The sequence below is a fragment of the Perognathus longimembris genome, unplaced genomic scaffold (genome assembly GCF_023159225.1).
Source record: "Perognathus longimembris pacificus isolate PPM17 unplaced genomic scaffold, ASM2315922v1 HiC_scaffold_5797, whole genome shotgun sequence".
In the NCBI taxonomy this organism is placed as follows: Eukaryota; Metazoa; Chordata; class Mammalia; order Rodentia; family Heteromyidae; genus Perognathus; species Perognathus longimembris.
Window position 1 is genome coordinate 1,065,110 of NW_025961263.1, and position 20,342 is coordinate 1,085,451.

The window sequence follows — 20,342 nt, forward strand, 5'->3', positions numbered from 1 at the left end:
CTCAGTCCCCATGACCCTGAGCCCCCCACGCTCAGTCCCCGGGACCCCCAGCCCCCCACGCTCAGTCCCCGGTACCCCCAGCCCCCCATGCCCTCCCCCCAGGTGCTCAGTCCCCGGGACCCCGAGCCCCCCACGCTCAGTCCCCGGGACCCCCAGCCCCCCACGCTCAGTCCCCCCAGGTGCTCAGTCCCCGGGACCCCGAGCCCCCCACGCTCAGTCCCCGGGACCCCCAGCCCCCCACGCTCAGTCCCCCCAGGTGCTCAGTCCCCGGGACCCTGAGCCCCCCCCACGCTCAGTCCCCGTGACCCCCAGCCCCCCACGTCCCCCCAGGTGCTCAGTCCCCGGGACCCCGAGTTCCACGGCAGTCCCCGTCACAAGCGCGGAGCTCAGGCCCGCGCAGGCGCCTGGAGACCGCGGCTTGGGCAGGGCACAGGGGAGTTTCGGAGAGGCACAGCTAGCTTTCAGAAAGAGGACCCCGTAACGCACAAGCTCGGGGACGCGGGCGTCTCCGGCTGCGAGTGCGAGGGGCGGGGACCTTCCCAGGCCGGGCGGCGTCGTGTGCCCGGGGCCTGGCCCTGACTCCGCCTCCTGCCTTGTCTGAGGGTGTGGGTGCGGGTGCGGGTGCCCTCCCCGCCACGTTTTCTCCCCTCAGGTCACAGACCTGGGCGGGGGGGGGGGGGGGGGGGGGGCGGGGGGGAGGGGGCCGACCCTGCCTCGCCTCGCCCTCAGGCCCGAGGGCCGGGCTGCTCCTGAGCCGCCGCGGGGCAGTGTGGGAAGTCACTTCATGACGTACACAACCGTCCGGAACCGCCGGGTCGGCGCGGCGAAGCAGAGGGCGCAGCCCCGCGGTCCTGGCTGAGCTTGGCCCTTGGAGACCTCGGGGTGCCGTCGTGGGTCGGGGTGACCTCCCCCGTGGCCCCCAGGAGCTGCTCGGCAGGGTCAGCCGCGCGGAGGCCCTGGTGGCGCGTTCCTGGGTGTGCCCAGCTCACCGGGTGGGCCGCACCGCAAGGGCCCGCAGCCCCGCGTGGTGAAGGGGGCCCCTCCTGGGCCGGCGCTCGCGTCAGGTGTCCCCGCGAGGCCCCCGGGAGGGGAAGCCGGGGGAGGACCCAAGAGGGGGAGGACTCGGGAAGCCGGGGGAGGACTCGGGAAGCCGGGGGAGGACTCGGGAAGTCGGGGGAGGACTCGGGAAGCCGGGGGAGGACTTGGGAAGCTGGGGGAGGACTCGGGAAGCCGGGGGAGGACTGGGGAAGCCGGGGGAGGACTCTGGAAGTCAGGGGGAGGACTCAGGAAGTCGGGAGGACTTGGGAAGCCGGGGGAGGACTCTGGAAGTCGAGAGGACTCGGGAAGTGGGGGGAGGACTCGGGAAGCCGGGCAGGCCTGGAGGCCCCGTGTCAGGGAGGACAGGAGCACGGCGCGGACCCAGCCTGACGCTCCTGTAAGGCCGCGTCAGGGGCTCTGCGTGAGCTGTCCCTGCCCAGAGCCATCTGTGCCCCCAAACCACCGCTTTCCCAACGTCGTCTGCTCCCACACAGCCTACGGCCCGCACCCCCTCTGTCCCCCAGCCGTGCCGCAAAGCATCCCCACCCCAGAACTGTGCCCCAAAGCCCGTGTTCGATGGCTGCCGGTACCCCAGACTCACCTGAACCCGAGAACCAAGACGGTTTAAAGATGGGCTTATTTGAAGAAAGATGGATGCTGTCCCGTAGCCATCTCAAGCCTAGCGCAACGAGCCACAGACGACTCCATTTCACACAGGGCTCGGGCGTGCCGTCGCTGTGTACACGGCCTGAGGAGACCCTGGGTTGTGTGTCAACAGCGAGAGAAGGCCGATAAAGAGAGCATGCTGTTGAGGGATAGATGCTATGACCGACTGGTTGGCTGGTGGAGATGGGTTGATAGGTGACAGCTAGGAGGTGACCGACGGCAGGTTGATAGTAATAGATAGGCAGACGCGTGCGGCCGAGGAACAGGAGGGGGCGGGACCCAGAGCCCCGGCAAGCCTGGGCCGCACGGGGCTGTGCTCCGAGGTGGTGGGGAGGGACCCGGGGCTCCCCGCCGGTGAACGGGAGGGTCTGGCTCTCGGCGTGTGCCGGCAGCACGCCGGGCCCCGGCCCTGCGATCGGGAGGGGCGTCTGGGGTACCCACGCGCTCTCTCCGCCACCCCTTCCTCCTGGCTGCAGATGGAGGACTTCCAGATCTACGAGAAGTACTGCCAGAACAAGCCGCGCTCCGAGAGCCTGTGGAGACAGTGCTCCGACTGCCCCTTCTTCCAGGTAGGGCGGGGCCCGGCTTCCCCGGCCCCCCCCCCCGGCCTCCCCGGCCCTCCCCCCCCCCCACAGAAGCAGGGCCTTGCCTGAGCCCGGTGCTTGGCCGTTCCAGGAGTGCCAGAAGAAGCTGGACCACAAGCTGAGCCTGGACTCCTACCTGCTGAAGCCTGTGCAGAGAATAACCAAGTACCAGCTGCTGCTCAAGGTGGCCCCCACCCCAGCCCCCCCACCCCGGCGGGCCCCTCCCCCCGCGGGCAGGCATCTGCACCCCCCCCCCCCGGCTCCAGGACTTTCTCGGAGCCCCTCTGCCTGGCGCATCCGGACGCCTGTGGGCGCCCGAGTGCCGGGCTCGGTAGCGTGGGGGGGCCTGAGAGGCACGTGTCCCCCTCACGTGGGAACGCGTCTCCGAGCGCCGGAGGTGTCCGTGCGTGAACGCGTCCCCTCCTCTCCCCCCCCCCCCCCCCGCCGCGCGCCCCCAGGAGATGCTCAAGTACAGCAAGAACTGCGAGGGCGCCGCGGACCTGCAGGAGGCGCTGAACTCCATCCTGGGCATCCTCAAGGCCGTCAATGACTCCATGCACCTCATCGCCATCACCGGCTATGACGTAAGGGGCCGGACGCGAGGATGCCCCGGTGGGGTCCGGTGCGCGGCCGGCGGGAGCCCCTCACTCCGCCCGAGCCCCCCGGGCCTGGGTGGACCGGAACACACACGCAGACCACAGGGGCTGTGTAGCCACACGCCCCCCCCTGCCCCCAGGCTGAGGAATCCAGGCACGAGTCTGTGGGGGCCTCTCCAGCCCCAGGATCGTCCACCTCTGTTCCTGATGGCCAGGCACCCCAGAGAGCGGGTGGCTCGGTCTCGGGTTCCTAGAAGGTGGCGTGGGAAAGCTGCCCCCGCCCCCCTTGGTGTGTGCTGAGTGTGTGGAGTGTTCCAGGGAAACCTCAGCGACCTGGGCAAGCTGCTCATGCAAGGCTCCTTCAGCGTGTGGACGGACCACAAGAAGGGGCACACCAAGGTGAAGGAGCTGGCCAGGTTCAAGCCCATGCAGCGGCACCTCTTCCTGCACGAGAAGGCGGTGCTCTTCTGCAAGAAGAGGGAGGAGAACGGGGAGGGCTACGAGAAGGCCCCTTCCTACAGCTACAAGCAGTCCTTGAACGTAAGTGTGCCCGCGGGGGAGTCTGTGGCCCGTCCCCCTCCCAGCAAACCCCGCCTGACGCCGGGGAAAACGGGACACCCAGCCCCCCCTCCGTGCACACGGGTGTGTGGGGGTCCTGCCGTCCCTCAGCCCCACTCCCCCAAATGCCCCGTCCCCTCCGGATGAGACGGGGTTGACGATCCTGCCGGCGTCTCTCGGGTTGTGCCCTTGCCAGATGACGGCTGTTGGCATCACCGAGAACGTGAAAGGGGACGCCAAGAAGTTTGAGATCTGGTACAACGCGCGAGAGGAGGTCTACATCATCCAGGTGGGCGCTGGCCCGTCCCGCGGGCCGGGCGGGGGAGCTCTCGGGCCTCGAGGAAGGGGTTGAGACTTCATTGAGAACCCTGTGAGTCATGGCTCAGAGGCAGGAGCTGGTCCAAGATGGACTCTGGGGACAAGTTCAGACCAGGGGGGTCCTAGGGATGCGGCCCTGGAATTGGAAGGTCCCTCCTGCCATTCTGCTCACCCAGATCCCCGGTGGGGAGCAGGAAGCTAGGAGGTGGACGCAAGACAGAACCATTTCCATGAAGCCCTCTTAAGGCCCCAGGAGCTCTGTGTGAACCTCTGAGCCACGCCTGGGCGGGGTCTCGGGAGGGACTGAGGGACTGAGCCACGCCTGAGTGGGGTCTGGGGGCGAGACTGAGCCACGCCTGGGCGGGGTCTCGGGAGGGACTGAGGGACTGAGCCACGCCTGAGTGGGGTCTGGGGGAGAGACTGAGCCACGCCTGGGCGGGGTCTCGGGAGGGACTGAGGGACTGAGCCACGCCTGGGTGGGGTCTTAGGAGAGACTGAGCCGCACCTGGGCGGGGTCTCAGGCAGGACTGAGCCATGCCTGGTGGGGTCCTGGGAGGGGCTGAGCCACACCTGGGCGGGGTCTCAGGCAGGACTGAGCCATGCCTGGCGGGGTCCTGGGAGGGGCTGGCTCATGCCTGCCGGGTCTCAGGAGGGACCCAGCCACGCCTGGGTGGGGTCTCAGGAGGGTCTGGGTCACACCTGGGCGGGGTCTCGGGAGGGGCTGAGCCACACCTGGGCGGGGTCTTGGGAGGGACTGAGCCACGCCTGGGCGGGGTCTGGGGGAAGGACTGAGCCACGCCTGGGCGGGTTCTGGGGGGAGGGACTGAGCCACGCCTGGGCGGGGTCTTGGGAGGGACTGAGCCACGCCTGGGTGGGGTCTGGGGGAGGGGCTGAGCCACACCTGGGCAGGGTCTTAGGAGGGACTGAGCCACGGAGGAGGGCCTGAGCCACGCCTGGGCGGGGTCTCAGGAGGGGCTGAGCCACACCTGGGCGGGGTCTTAGGAGGGGCTGAGCCTCGCCTGGGCGGGGTCTCGGGAGGGGCTGGGTCACGCCTGGGCGGGGTCTCAGGAGGGGCTGGGTCACGCCTGGGCGGGGTCTCAGGAGGGGCTGGGTCACGCCTGGGCGGGGTCTCGGGAGGGACTGAGCCACACCTGGGCGGGGTCTCGGGAGGGGCTGGGTCATGCCTGGGCGGGGTCTCGGGAGGGGCTGGGTCATGCCTGGGCGGGGTCTCGGGAGGGGCTGGGTCATGCCTGGGTGGAGTCTCGGGAGGGGCTGGGTCATGCCTGGGCGGGGTCTCAGGAGGGGCTGGGTCATGCCTGGGCGGGGTCTTAGGAGGGGCTGAGCCACACCTGGGCGGGGTCTCGGGAGGGACTGAGCCACGCCTGGGCGGGGTCTGGGGGAGGGGCTGAGCCTGGGTGGCGTCTTCTAGTTGCTCTCAGATCCTAACACAAGCACTCAGTGCCAGCCAGGGCACAGTGGCACACTGGTGTCACGGTCCCGCATGCTGTCCAGTGCTGCTCTCAGGTCGACGGCCCTTCTCCCAACCCCCCTCCCGAGCAGAAGCGAGGACAGGGCTCTGCCCAGGCCCGAGGGGCACCCGGGGGAGCTGCCAGCCCGGTTCCCGCGGCAGCCTCTGGCAGAGACACCGGCCTCTTCCTTCTCGAGAGGGAGTGTGGGTCCCTGGGCACGGCGGGTGCCTGGCGGAGCGGCCCGGCCGTCCACTTGAGAGCGTCAGGCTTGTCATCGTCCTACGGCCCCCCTCAGGCGGTCCCGGCACGCCCAGTCCATCCCGCACCGCCGGGCAGAGAGTCCTCCAGCGAGGAGTCACGCCCAGGCCCGGCCCTCCGCCCGTTCCTCCGGCCCGAAACAGCCAGGTTCACGGGGGCCTGAGCTGGAGCCCTGTACTCACACCCAGCTTTCTTTGGGGACCAGGCGCCGACCCCTGAGATTAAAGCAGCGTGGGTGAATGAGATCCGGAAAGTGCTGACCAGCCAGCTGCAGGCCTGCAGAGGTGAGGCCGCCCGGGGCCCCCGCGTTTCCCTCGCGCCGCGGCCTCCGCAGCGCGCTCAGCCCCGCGTGTCCCCACAGAAGCCAGCCAGCACCGGAGCCTGGAGCAGAGCCACAGCCTGCCGCTGCCCGCGCCCCGCCAGCACCAGGTGAGCACCAGCTGCGCGCCCGGGGCTCCGCCACGCGGACCTGCCGGCCTGGCCGCGGAGGCTCGCGCCCTCCGGGGGCTGAGGCGGGAGGGACGCGAGTTCAAGTCCAGCCAGGCCAGGCAGGAAGCCCCTGCCTAAAACCCAGGACTTCTGCCTTGCGTCTCCTCCCCGTGGTCGCTGGGCCTGCTGTGTTGGGGACGGGTTTGAGTAAGTCACGCTGAATCATCCCCGGGCCAGGATGAAGGCAGAGGCCAGTTTTGTTTATTTATTCATTCATTTAATATGTTAAAAGTAAGGCGTTGCGCAAAGGGGTGACCGCTTCATAAGCCAGGTAAGGAGTGCAGCTCCTCCTGGGCAATTTCCGCTCTCCGCTCTCCCCCAGGTCCCTCCTGCCATCCACAAGTTGCATCGTTCATCCTCCACATAGTAGACACGGAATAAGCTAGGCACCGGCCAGCTCACAAGCCGGTAATCCTAGCGACTCGGGAGGCTGAGGTCTGAGGGTCGCAGTTCCAAACCAGCCCGGGCAGGAAAGTTCCATGAGACTCTTATCTGCAATTTAAAAAAAGCCGGAAGTGGTGCTGTGGTTAGTCTTGAGCACGAAGGGGCTCAGGGACAGAGGGACAGTGCCCAGGACCTGAGTTCAAGCCTCAAAACCAGTTAAAAAATATATAAATATATACATATGTATATATGCACTGAACAACATGACTGCATTTATTCACCCTCCCTCCCTTTCTGAGCCCCCCTTCATCTCCTTAAAAGAAAACAACCCCCAAAGCAAAAACAAACACCGTCACACTACCACCAACAACAACAAACAACAACACCCAGGTTTCCATTTCCTGGAGTTCATTTTAATAGTTTTTTTTTGTTTTGTTTTTATTTTTTGTGCTGGTCCTGGGACTTGAACTTGAATTCAGGGCCTGGGCATTGTTCCTGAGTTTTTTTTTCTTCAAGGCTAGTGCTCTACTACTTGAGCCACAACGCCACTTCCATCTTTTTTGTGGTTAATTGGAGGTGAGTCTCACAGACTTTCTTGCCCAGGCTAGCTTTGAACTGGGATAGTATTTTAAATATTCAGAGGAGTTATAGCTTTGGGTTCCTCCTCACAGAGCCTCTTCCTTCTGATGATTTGTGTGTGTGATGATTGTGTGTGTGTGTGTATCCTCCTGTCTGATGATTTGTGTGTGAATGCCTAGAGTCTTTTGTAGGCTATCATATCCAATTGTGTTTTAGATCTAGCTTCCACGTATGTGAGAAAACATGTACCATTTGTCTCTCTGAGCTTGGCATACCTCAGTTACCATGATTTGGTCTAGGTCCACCCATCTTTTTCCAAGTGATAGAATCTTGTTTTTACTAATGGATGGGTAAAATCCCATTGTGTGTAGGTACCACATTTTATTGGTCTAATCATCTGTTATAGGGCATCTGGGCTGTTTTTATAACGTGTCTATTGTGAATAGTGCAGCAACGAACATGGGCGTGCAAGTGTCCGTGCCATTTCTTGATGCTCTGGGTAGGTCCCCAGGAGTGGTATGGCTGGGTCACAGGACAGTTCTATGCTTACTAGAACTGGGGGGGATTCCAAAGCGCCATTCAGATACGTTACATTCCCACCAACCATGCAATGAGTTCCTTTTTCTCCACATCCCTGCCAGCAGTGTTTGCTGTCGTTTGAGTTGGTGTTGGACAATCTAACTGGGGTGAGATGGAATCTCAGAGTTGTTTTGATTTGCATTTCCTTCATGGCCAGGGATGTTGAGCATTTCCTTATGTGTGTATTTGCCATTCTTACCTCTTCTGAGAAGTGTCTCTTGAGCTCCTTTGCCCACTTTTAATTGTTTTATTAGCTTTGGGAGAGGTTGTTTTTTGAGCTGTACGTATAATTTGGATATTAGGCACTTGTCAGGTGTATAGCTGGTGACGATTTTCTTTCAGTCTGTTGGCTGTCTTTCTAGTTTAGTAACTATGCCCTTGGCTGTGCAGAAACCTTCTAGTTTGATGTAACTCCACTTGTCAACGCTCTCTCCTATCTGCTGTGACCCTGAGAATCTTTTCCAAAAGTTCCTGCCTGTGACTTTGAGTTCCAGTGTTTCTCCTACTCCATCTTGCGGTGATTTCAAAGTTGCCGGTCTGACACTGAGGTCTTTGATCCTTTTGGGGTTGATATTGGCTCCTGGCGACAAGAAGGGATCCACGTTTAGTTCTCTACATGTGGATGTCCAGTTTTCCCAACACCAGTTATGGAAGAAGCAGCCTTTTTTTCCACCCTATGTGTTCATCTTCCTTGCATAGGGCAGTTATTTTAGAAGAGAAACCTGCCAAGGCCTCCTACTTGCTGGGTAGGGATGGGGCTTTCCTTCCATGGGACCGTGCTGCCCAGTCCACACAGGCAGGGCCACGGCCGCCTCAGGGTGGGTCCACACAGGCAGTGCCACGGCCGCCTCAGGGTGGGTCCACACAGGCAGGGCCACGGCCGCCTCAGGGTGGGTCCACACAGGCAGTGCCACGGCCGCCTCAGGGTGGGTCCACGTAGGCAGTACCACGGCCGCCTCGGGGTGGGTCCACACAGGCAGTGCCACGGCCGCCTCAGGGTGGGTCCACACAGGCAGTGCCACGGCCGCCTCAGGGTGGGTCCACACAGGCAGGGCCACGGCCGCCTCAGGGTGGGTCCACGCAGGCAGTGCCACGGCCACCCCAGGCTGGGTCCATGCAGGCAGTGTGATGGGCAGCCTCAGGCTGGGTCCACACAGGCAGTGCCACAGCCACCCCAGGCTGGGTCCACGCAGGCAGTGTGATGGGCAGCCTCGGGCAAGTCCACGCAGGGCGGGCCACGGACCCCGGTGGGCTGGGAACTGGGCTGTCCAGTCCGGAGGACAGGAGGAACTAAGCCGGAGTGTCCTTCCTTTACTGGCGTCCGACGCCTTCAGTCCCAGCAGAGGAAGCACCCGGAGCACGCGGAGGCCGGAGGACAGGAAGACGGACGCGCTGAGCCTGGAGGGCTACGTGAGCTCGCCGCCGGCCAGGCCCCCCGAGAAGGGCAGAGGTGGGTGACCCACCAGGGAGGACCACGCCTGCCGGCAGCCAGGCAGACACGGGGGCGCGGGCCTCGCCAGGGGCAGCCCGCCGGCAGCGGCGAACACCCGGCCTCCTGGCCGCCCGCTCTCCACCCAGGCCTGGGCCCTGACCGGTTCCCAGCATCCTCTCCTCCCTCCTGAACGTGGGGTCTCTGCCCTCCAAGCCATTTGCCTCCTAGATGTGGCAGACTCTACCTTCTGTCCCCTCCCTCCTAAAGGACTTGGCCTCTGGCTCCACCTCAGAGAGCTCAGGGCTTCGCACACTGCATCCCCCTCCCTCCCCGACCACGCTGTCTCCTCTGTCCCCCTCCCTCCTGGACCACGCTGTCTCTTCTGTCCCCTCCCTCCTGGACCACGCTGTCTCTTCTGTCCCCTCCCTCCTGGACCACGCTGTCTCTTCTGTCCCCTCCCTCCTGGACCACGCTGTCTCTTCTGTCCCCTCCCTCCTGGACCACGCTGTCTCTTCTGTCCCCTCCCTCCTGGACCACACTGTCTCTTCTGTCCCCTCCTGGACCACGCTGTCTCTTCTGTCCCCTCCCAGACCACGCTGTCTCCTCTGTCCCCTCCCTCCTGGACCACGCTGTCTCCTCTGTCCCCCTCCCTCCTGGACCACGCTGTCTCCTCTGTCCCCTCCCTCCTGGACCACGCTGTCTCTTCTGTCCCCTCCCTCCTGGACCACGCTGTCTCTTCTGTCCCCTCCCAGACCACGCTGTCTCCTCTGTCCCCTCCCTCCTGGACCACGCTGTCTCTTCTGTCCCCTCCTGGACCACGCTGTCTCCTCTGTCCCCTCCCTCCTGGACCACGCTGTCTCTTCTGTCCCCTCCCTCCTGGACCACGCTGTCTCTTCTGTCCCCTCCTGGACCACGCTGTCTCTTCTGTCCCCTCCCTCCTGGACCACGCTGTCTCTTCTGTCCCCTCCTGGACCACGCTGTCTCCTCTGTCCCCTCCCTCCTGGACCACGCTGTCTCTTCTGTCCCCTCCCTCCTGGACCACGCTGTCTCTTCTGTCCCCTCCCTCCTGGACCACGCTGTCTCCTCTGTCCCCTCCCAGACCACGCTGTCTCTTCTGTCCCCTCCCTCCTGGACCACGCTGTCTCTTCTGTCCCCTCCCTCCTGGACCACGCTGTCTCTTCTGTCCCCCTCCCTCCTGGACCACGCTGTCTCTTCTGTCCCCTCCTGGACCACGCTGTCTCCTCTGTCCCCTCCCTCCTGGACCACGCTGTCTCCTCTGTCCCCTCCCTCCTGGACCACGCTGTCTCTTCTGTCCCCTCCCTCCTGGACCACGCTGTCTCTTCTGTCCCCTCCCTCCTGGACCACGCTGTCTCTTCTGTCCCCTCCCTCCTGGACCACGCTGTCTCTTCTGTCCCCTCCCTCCTGGACCACGCTGTCTCTTCTGTCCCCTCCCTCCTGGACCACACTGTCTCTTCTGTCCCCTCCTGGACCACGCTGTCTCTTCTGTCCCCTCCCAGACCACGCTGTCTCCTCTGTCCCCTCCCTCCTGGACCACGCTGTCTCCTCTGTCCCCCTCCCTCCTGGACCACGCTGTCTCCTCTGTCCCCTCCCTCCTGGACCACGCTGTCTCTTCTGTCCCCTCCCTCCTGGACCACGCTGTCTCTTCTGTCCCCTCCCAGACCACGCTGTCTCCTCTGTCCCCTCCCTCCTGGACCACGCTGTCTCTTCTGTCCCCTCCTGGACCACGCTGTCTCCTCTGTCCCCTCCCTCCTGGACCACGCTGTCTCTTCTGTCCCCTCCCTCCTGGACCACGCTGTCTCTTCTGTCCCCTCCTGGACCACGCTGTCTCTTCTGTCCCCTCCCTCCTGGACCACGCTGTCTCTTCTGTCCCCTCCTGGACCACGCTGTCTCCTCTGTCCCCTCCCTCCTGGACCACGCTGTCTCTTCTGTCCCCTCCCTCCTGGACCACGCTGTCTCTTCTGTCCCCTCCCTCCTGGACCACGCTGTCTCCTCTGTCCCCTCCCAGACCACGCTGTCTCTTCTGTCCCCTCCCTCCTGGACCACGCTGTCTCTTCTGTCCCCTCCCTCCTGGACCACGCTGTCTCTTCTGTCCCCCTCCCTCCTGGACCACGCTGTCTCTTCTGTCCCCTCCTGGACCACGCTGTCTCCTCTGTCCCCTCCCTCCTGGACCACGCTGTCTCCTCTGTCCCCTCCCTCCTGGACCACGCTGTCTCTTCTGTCCCCTCCCAGACCACGCTGTCTCCTCTGTCCCCTCCCTCCTGGACCACGCTGTCTCCTCTGTCCCCTCCCAGACCACGCTGTCTCTTCTGTCCCCTCCCAGACCACGCTGTCTCCTCTGTCCCCTCCCTCCTGGACCACGCTGTCTCCTCTGTCCCCTCCCTCCTGGACCACGCTGTCTCTTCTGTCTCCTCCCTCCTGGACCACGCTGTCTCTTCTGTCCCCTCCCTCCTGGACCACGCTGTCTCTTCTGTCCCCTCCCTCCTGGACCACGCTGTCTCTTCTGTCCCCTCCCTCCCCGACCACGCTGTCTCCTCTGTCCCCTCCCTCCTGGACCACGCTGTCTCCTCTGTCCCCTCCTGGACCACGCTGTCTCCTCTGTCCCCTCCCAGACCACGCTGTCTCTTCTGTCCCCTCCCTCCTGGACCACGCTGTCTCCTCTGTCCCCTCCCTCCTGGACCACGCTGTCTCTTCTGTCTCCTCCCTCCTGGACCACGCTGTCTCTTCTGTCCCCTCCCTCCCGTCCCCTCCCTCCCAGACCCCGCTGTCTCTTCTGTCCCCTCCCTCCTGGACCACGCTGTCTCTTCTGTCTCCTCCCTCCTAGACAATGCTGTCTCTAACTCCACCTCTGAGAGCTCGGCGCTTTCCATAAAGCGCTTCACGCTGCAGGGCTTTGCTAACCTCAAAGGTCAGAAAGGTAAAGATGGGGTACCCGAACCCCCTCCACTCCCTTGGTGCCCTGTGCCGTGGCCCCGTGTGGGGACCAGCTCAGGAGTGCCCTCCACACACACCACGCCATGCTTGCTGAACGAAGCGTCATCGCCACATCAGTCAGATGCCTGAAGTTATCTTTTCGGGGTGCCTCTTGGGAACATGAGGCCGGCCTTGCAGAGCCAGCCTGTGAGGAGTTCTCCCCTGCTTTTCTGGCAGGACGCCCCCTCCTCCCCGGCCCTCTCCTCCTTTCTGCTTCGCCCGTGGCTCCCGCAGGTGGCCTCCTCCCCGGCCGCGGTCTCTTCTGCGGAGCTTCCGCTGAGCTCTCGGAGCTGCCGTCGCCCCGGGGTGCTTTGTCCGGGCTGCGCAGGCCCCGCTCCCACGGCTCGAGGCCAGGTCCTTGGGGACGCACCGGGGCAGGCCCTGGTCAGAAGAGGGTTTTGTTTTGTACTTCTTTTTTATTTGTTATGTACTGAGCTTGAACTCAGGGCCTGCACACCGCCCCCCACTGAAGCCGCCCCTCCACGTCCGGGACTTTGCCGGCTAATTGGAGACAAACGTCTCACGGACGTTGTTGCCTGGGCTGACTTCGAACCGTGATCTTCAGGTCTCAGCTACACGAGTAGCGAGGATGACAGGCCTCAGCCCACGCTTGAAACCACAACTCCCAGTTCTGCGCTTATAGAACTAACATCCTTGAGGCAGCCCCTGAGATAATGAATGACCCGCGCCCAACGCCATGTCCACCAATGCCAGCCGCATCTGCTCTTGGCGGGCCTCCCCCTCCCCTGCTAGGGAGACCCTGGGCCATTCCACTCGCTCGCAAACATTTCACTCGCCTCCTCCACTTGCTCAACCGTTCCTCACGCTTGCTCTGTCCTGTTGTATTTTTGCCTCTTCCTCCTCCTGCAGCTTCTCCAACCAGTCCTGACAAAAAAGCTAAGAGACACGAAGTAAAGAGCGACCCGACTCCCTTTGGTTTGCGAGGTAGTGTGCTACTGGCCTTGAGCATCAGCCAGGCAGGCCGTGGGCCGTGCTAGCCCCAGGGCGGCGGTCGGGCCGGCCGGGAGCAGTTAGGGTGGCTCGCAGCCTGACGCCGGGGGGTAGGCCCTCGGACACCGCGCTGACCGCGGAGTCCCCCGCCCGGAGGCCGCCAGGCCTGCCGCTGCCCCGCGGAGGCCCAGCACCGCGTGCCGTTCACCTGCCCGGGGCCCCAGCCCTCGAGGGTCTGCACAGAGGGCTCCCCTCCTCTTGCTCCCAATGACCCACCCGGCCTCCGCTGCAAAGGCACAAGATGCCCTAGCACGGGCTAACGGCTCCGAGCTGCGCGCCGGGGCTCGGGCTTCTCTGTCCTGCCCCCTCGTGATCTGGAGGTCGCCCCACCCTGTCCCCGGGATTTGGTTCGTGGAGCTGGTCCCGAGCTTTCCTAACCTTGGCACAGCTGCATCCCCCCCCACCCCACCCCAGAGCCCAGCACCCAGAGCCGGGGCGAGGGCCCGGCTGCCCGGCCTCCTCTGCGCACTGTTCCGGGCGTCCGGGTGACAGCCCGGGAGAGGCGGCTGCCGGGCCAGGCTGCCCGGCCCCTGTGTGCCTGCCTAGCGCCCGGCGTCTGGGGGCGCCCAGGCCCGGCCCCCCACCTCCCTAGCCAGATCCCAGGTGGCTCTCCGTCACCCACCTGGGCCACCACGGCCGGGGGCCTTTGCTGCCCCTCGTGCACCAGCACCCCCTCTTTCCAGGGAAAATGCACGCTTGTGGCCACCTTGAGTGTACCCCGGTTCTAACCCGCTTCCCCGGCGGGCCCGGTGGTGGTTGGTGGTTCGCGTGCGTGGCAGCGTGTGCCCAGCACCAGCCGGCACCAGCACTGGCTGGTCGCCGTCTCCATCTCCCCCACCGTGCGGCACCTGTGGCGGGAGGGCGGGGGTGGCGGGGGTGCGGGCTTGGGTCTCCGCCGGCTGCGCCCTGGCTCGGCCCTCGGGTGCCCTGGCAGGCGCGATGGCCCCCTTCATAGCTAGCAGGGCTACGCGGGCCCCGGGCCGCGCGGTGGTTCGCGCCGGACGCCGCTCAGCGGCTGTGCCGGGTGGGGTGACGGAACGCGCTGCCCTTCTGCGGTGGCTGCGGGTGGGGGCCGGCCCGGGGGCCCCCGCGGGGAGCCAGCCCCGGAGGCGCGTGCGCTCAGCCCGTTTCTTGCCGCCTGCGGGGGGGGCAAGCGTGTAGGGCGTTCAGAAAGTGGGGGCCGGGGCGGCGGCCCGGGCGGGGAGCCCCGTGAGCGCCCGTCCCGTGGAGCCCCCCGCAGGGGCCGCAGCCCTCACGGGAACCCGCGTCCCGCAGGCTGGAGCAAAGCGTCCCACTCGCTGGAGGGCCCCGAGGAGGACGGCGGCTGGTCGAGCGCCGAGGAGCCCGCGAACTCCTCCGACGCCGAGGAAGACGGCGGCATGGGGCCCAAGACGCTGGTGAGCCTGGCCTCCCCGTCCTCCCCGTCCCCCGCGTCCTCCCCGTCCCCCCCACGTCCTCCCCACCCCCCTGCGTCCTCCCCGTCCCCCCGCGTCCTCCCCGTCCCCCTGTGTCCTCCCCGTCCCCCTGCGTCCTCCCCGTCCCCCGCGTCCTCCCCGTCCCCCCACGTCCTCCCCACCCCCCTGCGTCCTCCCCGTCCCCCCACATCCTCCCCGCCCCCCTGTGTCCTCCCCGTCCCCCTGCGTCCTCCCCGTCCCCCCGCGTCCTCCCCGTCCCCCCGCGTCCTCCCCGTCCCACCCGCGTCCTCCCCGTCCCCCCCACGTCCTCCCCACCCCCCACGTCCTCCCCACCCCCCTGTGTCCTCCCCGTCCCCCCGCGTCCTCCCCGTCCCCCCGCGTCCTCCCCGTCCCCCCGCGTCCTCCCCGTCCCCCCGCGTCCTCCCCATCCCCCCCGCGTCCTCCCCGTCCCCCCACATCCTCCCCGCCCCCCTGTGTCCTCCCCGTCCCCCCCGCGTCCTCCCCGTCCCCCGCGTCCTCCCCGTCCCCCCCACGTCCTCCCCACCCCCCACGTCCTCCCCACCCCCCTGTGTCCTCCCCGTCCCCCCGCGTCCTCCCCGTCCCCCCGCGTCCTCCCCGTCCCCCCGCGTCCTCCCCGTCCCCCCCGCGTCCTCCCTGTCCCCCCCACGTCCTCCCCGTCCCCCCCACGTCCTCCCCACCCCCCACGTCCTCCCCGTCCCCCCCGCGTCCTCCCCGTCCCCGCGTCCTCCCCATCCCCCCCACGTCCTCCCCATCCCCCGCGTCCTCCCCATCCCCCCCACGTCCTCCCCGTCCCCCCGCGTCCTCCCCGTCCCCCCGCGTCCTCCCCGTCCCCCCCGCGTCCTCCCCGTCCCCCCCACGTCCTCCCCGTCCCCCCCACGTCCTCCCCACCCCCCACGTCCTCCCCGTCCCCCCCGCGTCCTCCCCGTCCCCCGCGTCCTCCCCATCCCCCCCACGTCCTCCCGATCCCCCGCGTCCTCCCCATCCCCCCCACGTCCTCCCCGTCCCCCCGCGTCCTCCCCGTCCCCCCGCGTCCTCCCCGTCCCCCCCGCGTCCTCCCCGTCCCCCCACGTCCTCCCCGTCCCCCCCACGTCCTCCCCACCCCCCACGTCCTCCCCGTCCCCCCCGCGTCCTCCCCGTCCCCCGCGTCCTCCCCATCCCCCCCACGTCCTCCCCATCCCCCGCGTCCTCCCCATCCCCCCCACGTCCTCCCCGTCCCCCCACGTCCTCCCCACCCCCCGCGTCCTCCCGTGGGGGCTGGGACACCTCCGCCTCACCAGGGACGCACGCGTCTCTCGGTCTGCGTCACCGCCATTCCTGCAGGCGAGCCAGGGCTCCCCGCGCGGCGCTCACCTGGGCTGGCGTCCGGCCTCGGGGCCCTGCGGCCCTCAGACCTCCGCTAGAGCCTGGGCAGGGCGTGGCCCTCGGTGGGGGGAGGGGGGTCCCGTGCCCTCACCCCCACGTCGGCAGGCCACTGCAGCCTGGCTCGCCCAAAGCCGCGCCCCTCCGTCTCCGAGCAGCCGCGCCGCCCCGGCGCAGGCCCGGACGGCGCGTTTGTGGGTGGCCCGCACCCCGCCATCGTGCTGTCTTCAGGAGTGGATGGAAAGGAAACTTCCCATGCCCTGGGGTGGGGGCGCGCTCTCCACACTCCCACGGGCCCGGCCCACGGCACGGGGTCAGGCAGCCGCTCCCTGGGACAGCACGGCCGGGCCTGCGAGGGACGCGGGGCGGAGGCGGCCGGGGCGGGGGGGGGGGGCGGCTGGGGGGGGGCGGTGACCCGGCCGCCCAAGCGCCGCAGGGCCCGGCGCAGGCCCGGCTTCTGAGACACAGCTCCAGCGAGCGGCAAGGGCGGCCCTGGGCTCCTCCTCAGCCCCGCCTCCGCCCCGCCGCGCCCTGTGCGCCCCGCTCCCCGCAGGGCGGGGCCTCCTCAGCCCTAAGCCGCCCCCACCCCTCAGTCCACGTCTGCCCGCCCCTCAGGTGCCTGGGAGATACACAGTCGTGGTGGACAAGGAGAAGGGGGGCCTGGAGACCCTCACCATGAGGAGCGGGGACACGGTAGAGGTGGTGGAGGAAGGCGCCGACGGGCTCTGGTAAGAGTACCCCTGCCGGCGCCCACCCGGCTCCCCCCCACACCCGCCTGCCCCCCCTCCCCCCTCCTACGCCCGGCCTCACGCCCCATCGCCTCGCCTGGAATGACGGCAGGGTCACGAGCCCCCGCTCGCCCCCTCAGGTTTGTGCGGGACCTGACCAGCAGCAAGGAGGGCTGGGTGCCGGCCGGCAGCCTGTCGGCGCTCCTGGGCAAGTCCAGCTCGGCCCAGGGTCTGAGCAGCTCAGGTGAGCTTCCCGCCCCGGCCGCCCTTGCAGGGCAGGGGTGAGGCGTGGGCCGGCCGAGGCCACAGAACTCCTCCCGGTTTCCCGCAGAGTCCAGCCCGGGGTCGGCTGTGCTGAGCAACTCGTCCAGCTGCAGCGAGGGCTGCCCCGCACCCTTCCCCCACCTCCAGGCCTAGGGAGCCTCGCGCCCGCCGCCCGTGGTAGGCCCGCATGCGAAGGTGGAGGCCCCTGCTCGGGTTTGCCACGCTGGGGGAGGGCCCCCAACCGGGAGAGCCCAGCCCACCCTTGAGCCGACGGAACCTCGGGCCTCGACACCAGGACCACCGGGAGCAGAAGCCGGCTCCGGCTCCCGCTCAGCTCCGGCTCCACCCCGGCCCCGCTCCGGCTCGGCTCTGACTCCGGCTCCGGCTCCGGCTCGGCTCTGGCTCCGGCTCCACCCCGGCCCCACTCCAGCTCGGCTCCGGCTCCGGCTCCGGCTCCGGCTCCGGGAGGCAGAGACCCATCCACCCTTCTGTGTGGACAGAGGGGCTGCCCTGCCCGGGCCGGGCCGCCTGCCCCGGGCCACCGCCGGCTGGTGCTCACGGAGGGAGGCAGCCGCAGGCCGGAGGGAGGGGCGGGACCCTCGTCTTTTGTAGGTTTTTGATTTGTTGTTGAGCGGGAATTAATCCATGGCCATTTTTGGGGTACCGTGGCCTCAGCTCTCTACCAAGAATCACTGTGTTTACATGCAATGACAATTTGATACTGTATTTGATATAAAACTATTTTTTGTTACGGGGTCTACACGGGGGACGAGCCGCGGCGCGGGTGGCCCTGCCCGGGGCGGGGGCGTGGCGGGGGCGGGGCGGCCGGGCCCCTCAGACCGCGCCGCCGCCGGGGGCCTCACCCCCACCGGGGCGTCCCCTCCATCCACGTTTCCAGCTATGATTTAAATGGTATCTCCTTCTTTTCTACAACACGAGTTTGTTTTTAAGGATCTTCATGGAATCGGGGTATTTTTATTGTTTTTAAAGAAAATGTAAAGATGCGGTGTGGGCAAGGCTTCTGGGGACCGCTGAGCACCGGCGGGGCCACGCGTCCGTCCACGGCGGGGCCACGCCCCGCCACGGCCTGCCGCAGCCCGAGCACGTGCCGTGCCTGGTGGGACAGACGTTTACACGTGTGTACATATGTTCTTGCGTGTACATAGAGCTGGGTGTAAAGGATGTATTTATCCTCTCATGCTGCTAAACGCCTGTCACTTTACAGTCCCTCTCGCCTCTCTTCCTGCTGCACCGAGGCCACCGCAGCTCCCCGCCCCCCCCCAACCAGGGTCGTGGGTGAAATGCCCTCCCCTCCCTTGCCCTGGCCTGCAGAGCCGCCCTGGCCAGGCCTCCGGAGAATGAGAATAAAAGGAACACAAACAAAGACTCCATTGCGTTTCTGCTGGCGGCCATGTTGTTCACCTGCCCGCCCCGTGGTCTCCTCCGCAGTCACTCTGCAACCCGCATTGCCTCCACGAGGGCTTGGCATCCGCTCCGGTGGGATGTTCAGAGCCTTCGTGGTGTGGGACCTTGGGGTAGATGCCACCCCGTCCTGCCATCTCCTTCCCTCGAGGGCACAGGGGCTTGCACACAAGTGTGACTGCGAGCGGGAAAGAGGCAGGAGATGGTGGAAGGGACGCACAGCTGTATTCTGCCAGTGGTAAACGACAGCAAAAATGGGGTCGTGAGCCAGGCGCTGGTGGCTCATCCTTGTCACCCTAGTTACTCGGGAGGCTGAGATCTGAGGGTCACAGTTCAAAGCCAGCCTGGGCAGAAAAGTCTAGACTCGTCTCCAGTAAACTGCTCAGAAAGCAGGAATGGCGCTGTGGCTCAAGTGGCAGAGCGCTAGCCTTGAGCACAAAGGGGCTCAGCGACAGCACCCAGGCCCTGAGTTCAAGCCGTAGGACCAGCAAAAAACAAAAAAGGGTGAAGGTACCCAGAGAAATGTAGAGAAACCATGAGAGAGCTGAATAACCACAGGAATGGAGAGTAAAGGGCATGGGAAGGGGAAAGCACTGAGCAGAAAACACGAAACAGTGAAGAAACGAGCTGGGACGTGTTTAAGTGTGCTGGAGACCTGAAATATACTAAACAGACCTACTTAGAAGAGCACCCCAAATACACAGCACAACACGGGTGTGGAATCAGGACTGCACCCCCAATATGCAGGCATCTGATACTGAGGCTTGAAACACAGAGTAAGCCCCAGCTCTCAGGACGATGGGTCCCGTCGCTCACAGAAATGGATCCTTATTCTTAAAAATAAAACACATACCTTTTTCAGCAACCCTATAACGTAGACTATTCACAGAACGATTTTAGGAGATTGTTTTCAAAGGTGTGTGGGGATTTTTTTAATAATGCTTCCAAGCTTGGTAGAAAGGCCATGTCGCTGCGGCCCCGAGGGGCCCTGGAGGTGAACTGGGATACGTGGCTACCACGGACAGTGGACACGCACCTGGCTTTGCAGGGCCGAGGAAATGAGCTAACGTTTAAGGAAGCTCGAAAGTTAAGCCAGCGGAACTGGAAGAACGTTTTAGAGGGAATGACTACTTCTAAGAGAAGGAAATAAACCAAAGCAAATCAAGATCAAAACCAGTGACGCACCTCAGGCTCAGTGGCTGTGTGCAGGCTCAGTGGCCACGTGTGCAGGCTCAGTGGTTGTGTGCAGGCTCAGTGGCCACGTGTGCAGGCTCAGTGGCCACGTGTGCAGGCTCAGTGGCCACGTGTGCAGGCTCAGTGGTTGTGTGCAGGCTCAGTGGCCGTGTGCAGGCTCAGTGGCCACGTGTGCAGGCTCAGTGGCCACGTGTACAGGTGCAGTGGCCACGTGTGCAGGCTCAGTGGTTGTGTACAGGCTCAGTGGCCACGTGTGCAGGCTCAGTGGCCACGTGTGCAGGCTCAGTGGCCACGTGTGCAGGCTCAGTGGCCACGCGTGCAGGCTCAGCCCCTGTGCAGGCTCAGTGGCCACGCGTACAGGCGCAGTGGTTGTGTGCGGGTCATCAAGGTGTGGATGGGCTGCTCCTCCGACCCCAGAACATGCCATTCACCCAAAGCAGATTCGGGGGTGGGTGTCCGCAGGCAGGAGAGCAATAGCGGGTAGTGGGGTGCAGGGGAGCCCAGCCCCCGGCAGAGGGAGAGGAGGAGCCGTCCCTGCCTGGGTGGGGGAGGAGGCGAGCTGGTCCTCACAGGAAGGAGAGGTGAAGGGCCTGTTCCACCCCCGGGGCAAGGCAGCTGGGGCCTGGCTGTCTGGGAGCCGGGACCGGCACGGAGCCGGAGCATCCATAGGAAGGAAGGAGGGAGTCCACGTCGGCGAGGCTCCGCGAGCCTGGGGGAGCCCTCACACCGGGACGCTCCCTGAGCCCCCCCCCCCCGCTGTCCCGAGGGCACCTGCTACCCGAGGTCTCCCCGCGAGCTCTGCCGCCCGGGCCTCCTGAGGACCACTGACTCCGTGACGTGAACCCCAAGGCCACTGCCTTCCCTCGGGTGGGAGGGGTGTGGCGAGCCTTGGAGGGCCTGAAGTGGCTCGGTATCCCCAGAATCAGAGGAGCCCCCAGGCCGGGCCCGCGGCGCTGCCACCGTGGGGCCCCAGGTCCCCGGGCGGCC

The 20,342-nt window shown here is 65.9% G+C and overlaps 1 protein-coding gene across 1 annotated transcript in view; it reads left to right on the forward strand.

The window, feature by feature from the left end:
- Window positions 1-16,976, forward strand: part of LOC125345518 (guanine nucleotide exchange factor DBS-like) — a 928,411-nt gene extending 911,435 nt beyond the window's left edge. Inside the window, 14 exon segments of the mRNA XM_048337652.1 lie at window positions 2,181-2,273; window positions 2,380-2,472; window positions 2,747-2,872; window positions 3,203-3,424; window positions 3,639-3,731; window positions 5,693-5,771; window positions 5,849-5,901; window positions 5,903-5,916; window positions 8,853-8,968; window positions 12,812-12,886; window positions 14,228-14,349; window positions 16,363-16,475; window positions 16,616-16,719; window positions 16,807-16,976. Coding sequence (XP_048193609.1) covers window positions 2,181-2,273; window positions 2,380-2,472; window positions 2,747-2,872; window positions 3,203-3,424; window positions 3,639-3,731; window positions 5,693-5,771; window positions 5,849-5,901; window positions 5,903-5,916; window positions 8,853-8,968; window positions 12,812-12,886; window positions 14,228-14,349; window positions 16,363-16,475; window positions 16,616-16,719; window positions 16,807-16,892 — 1,389 coding nt within the window. The 3' untranslated portion in view covers window positions 16,893-16,976.
- Window positions 16,977-20,342: the final 3,366 nt, after the last annotated feature.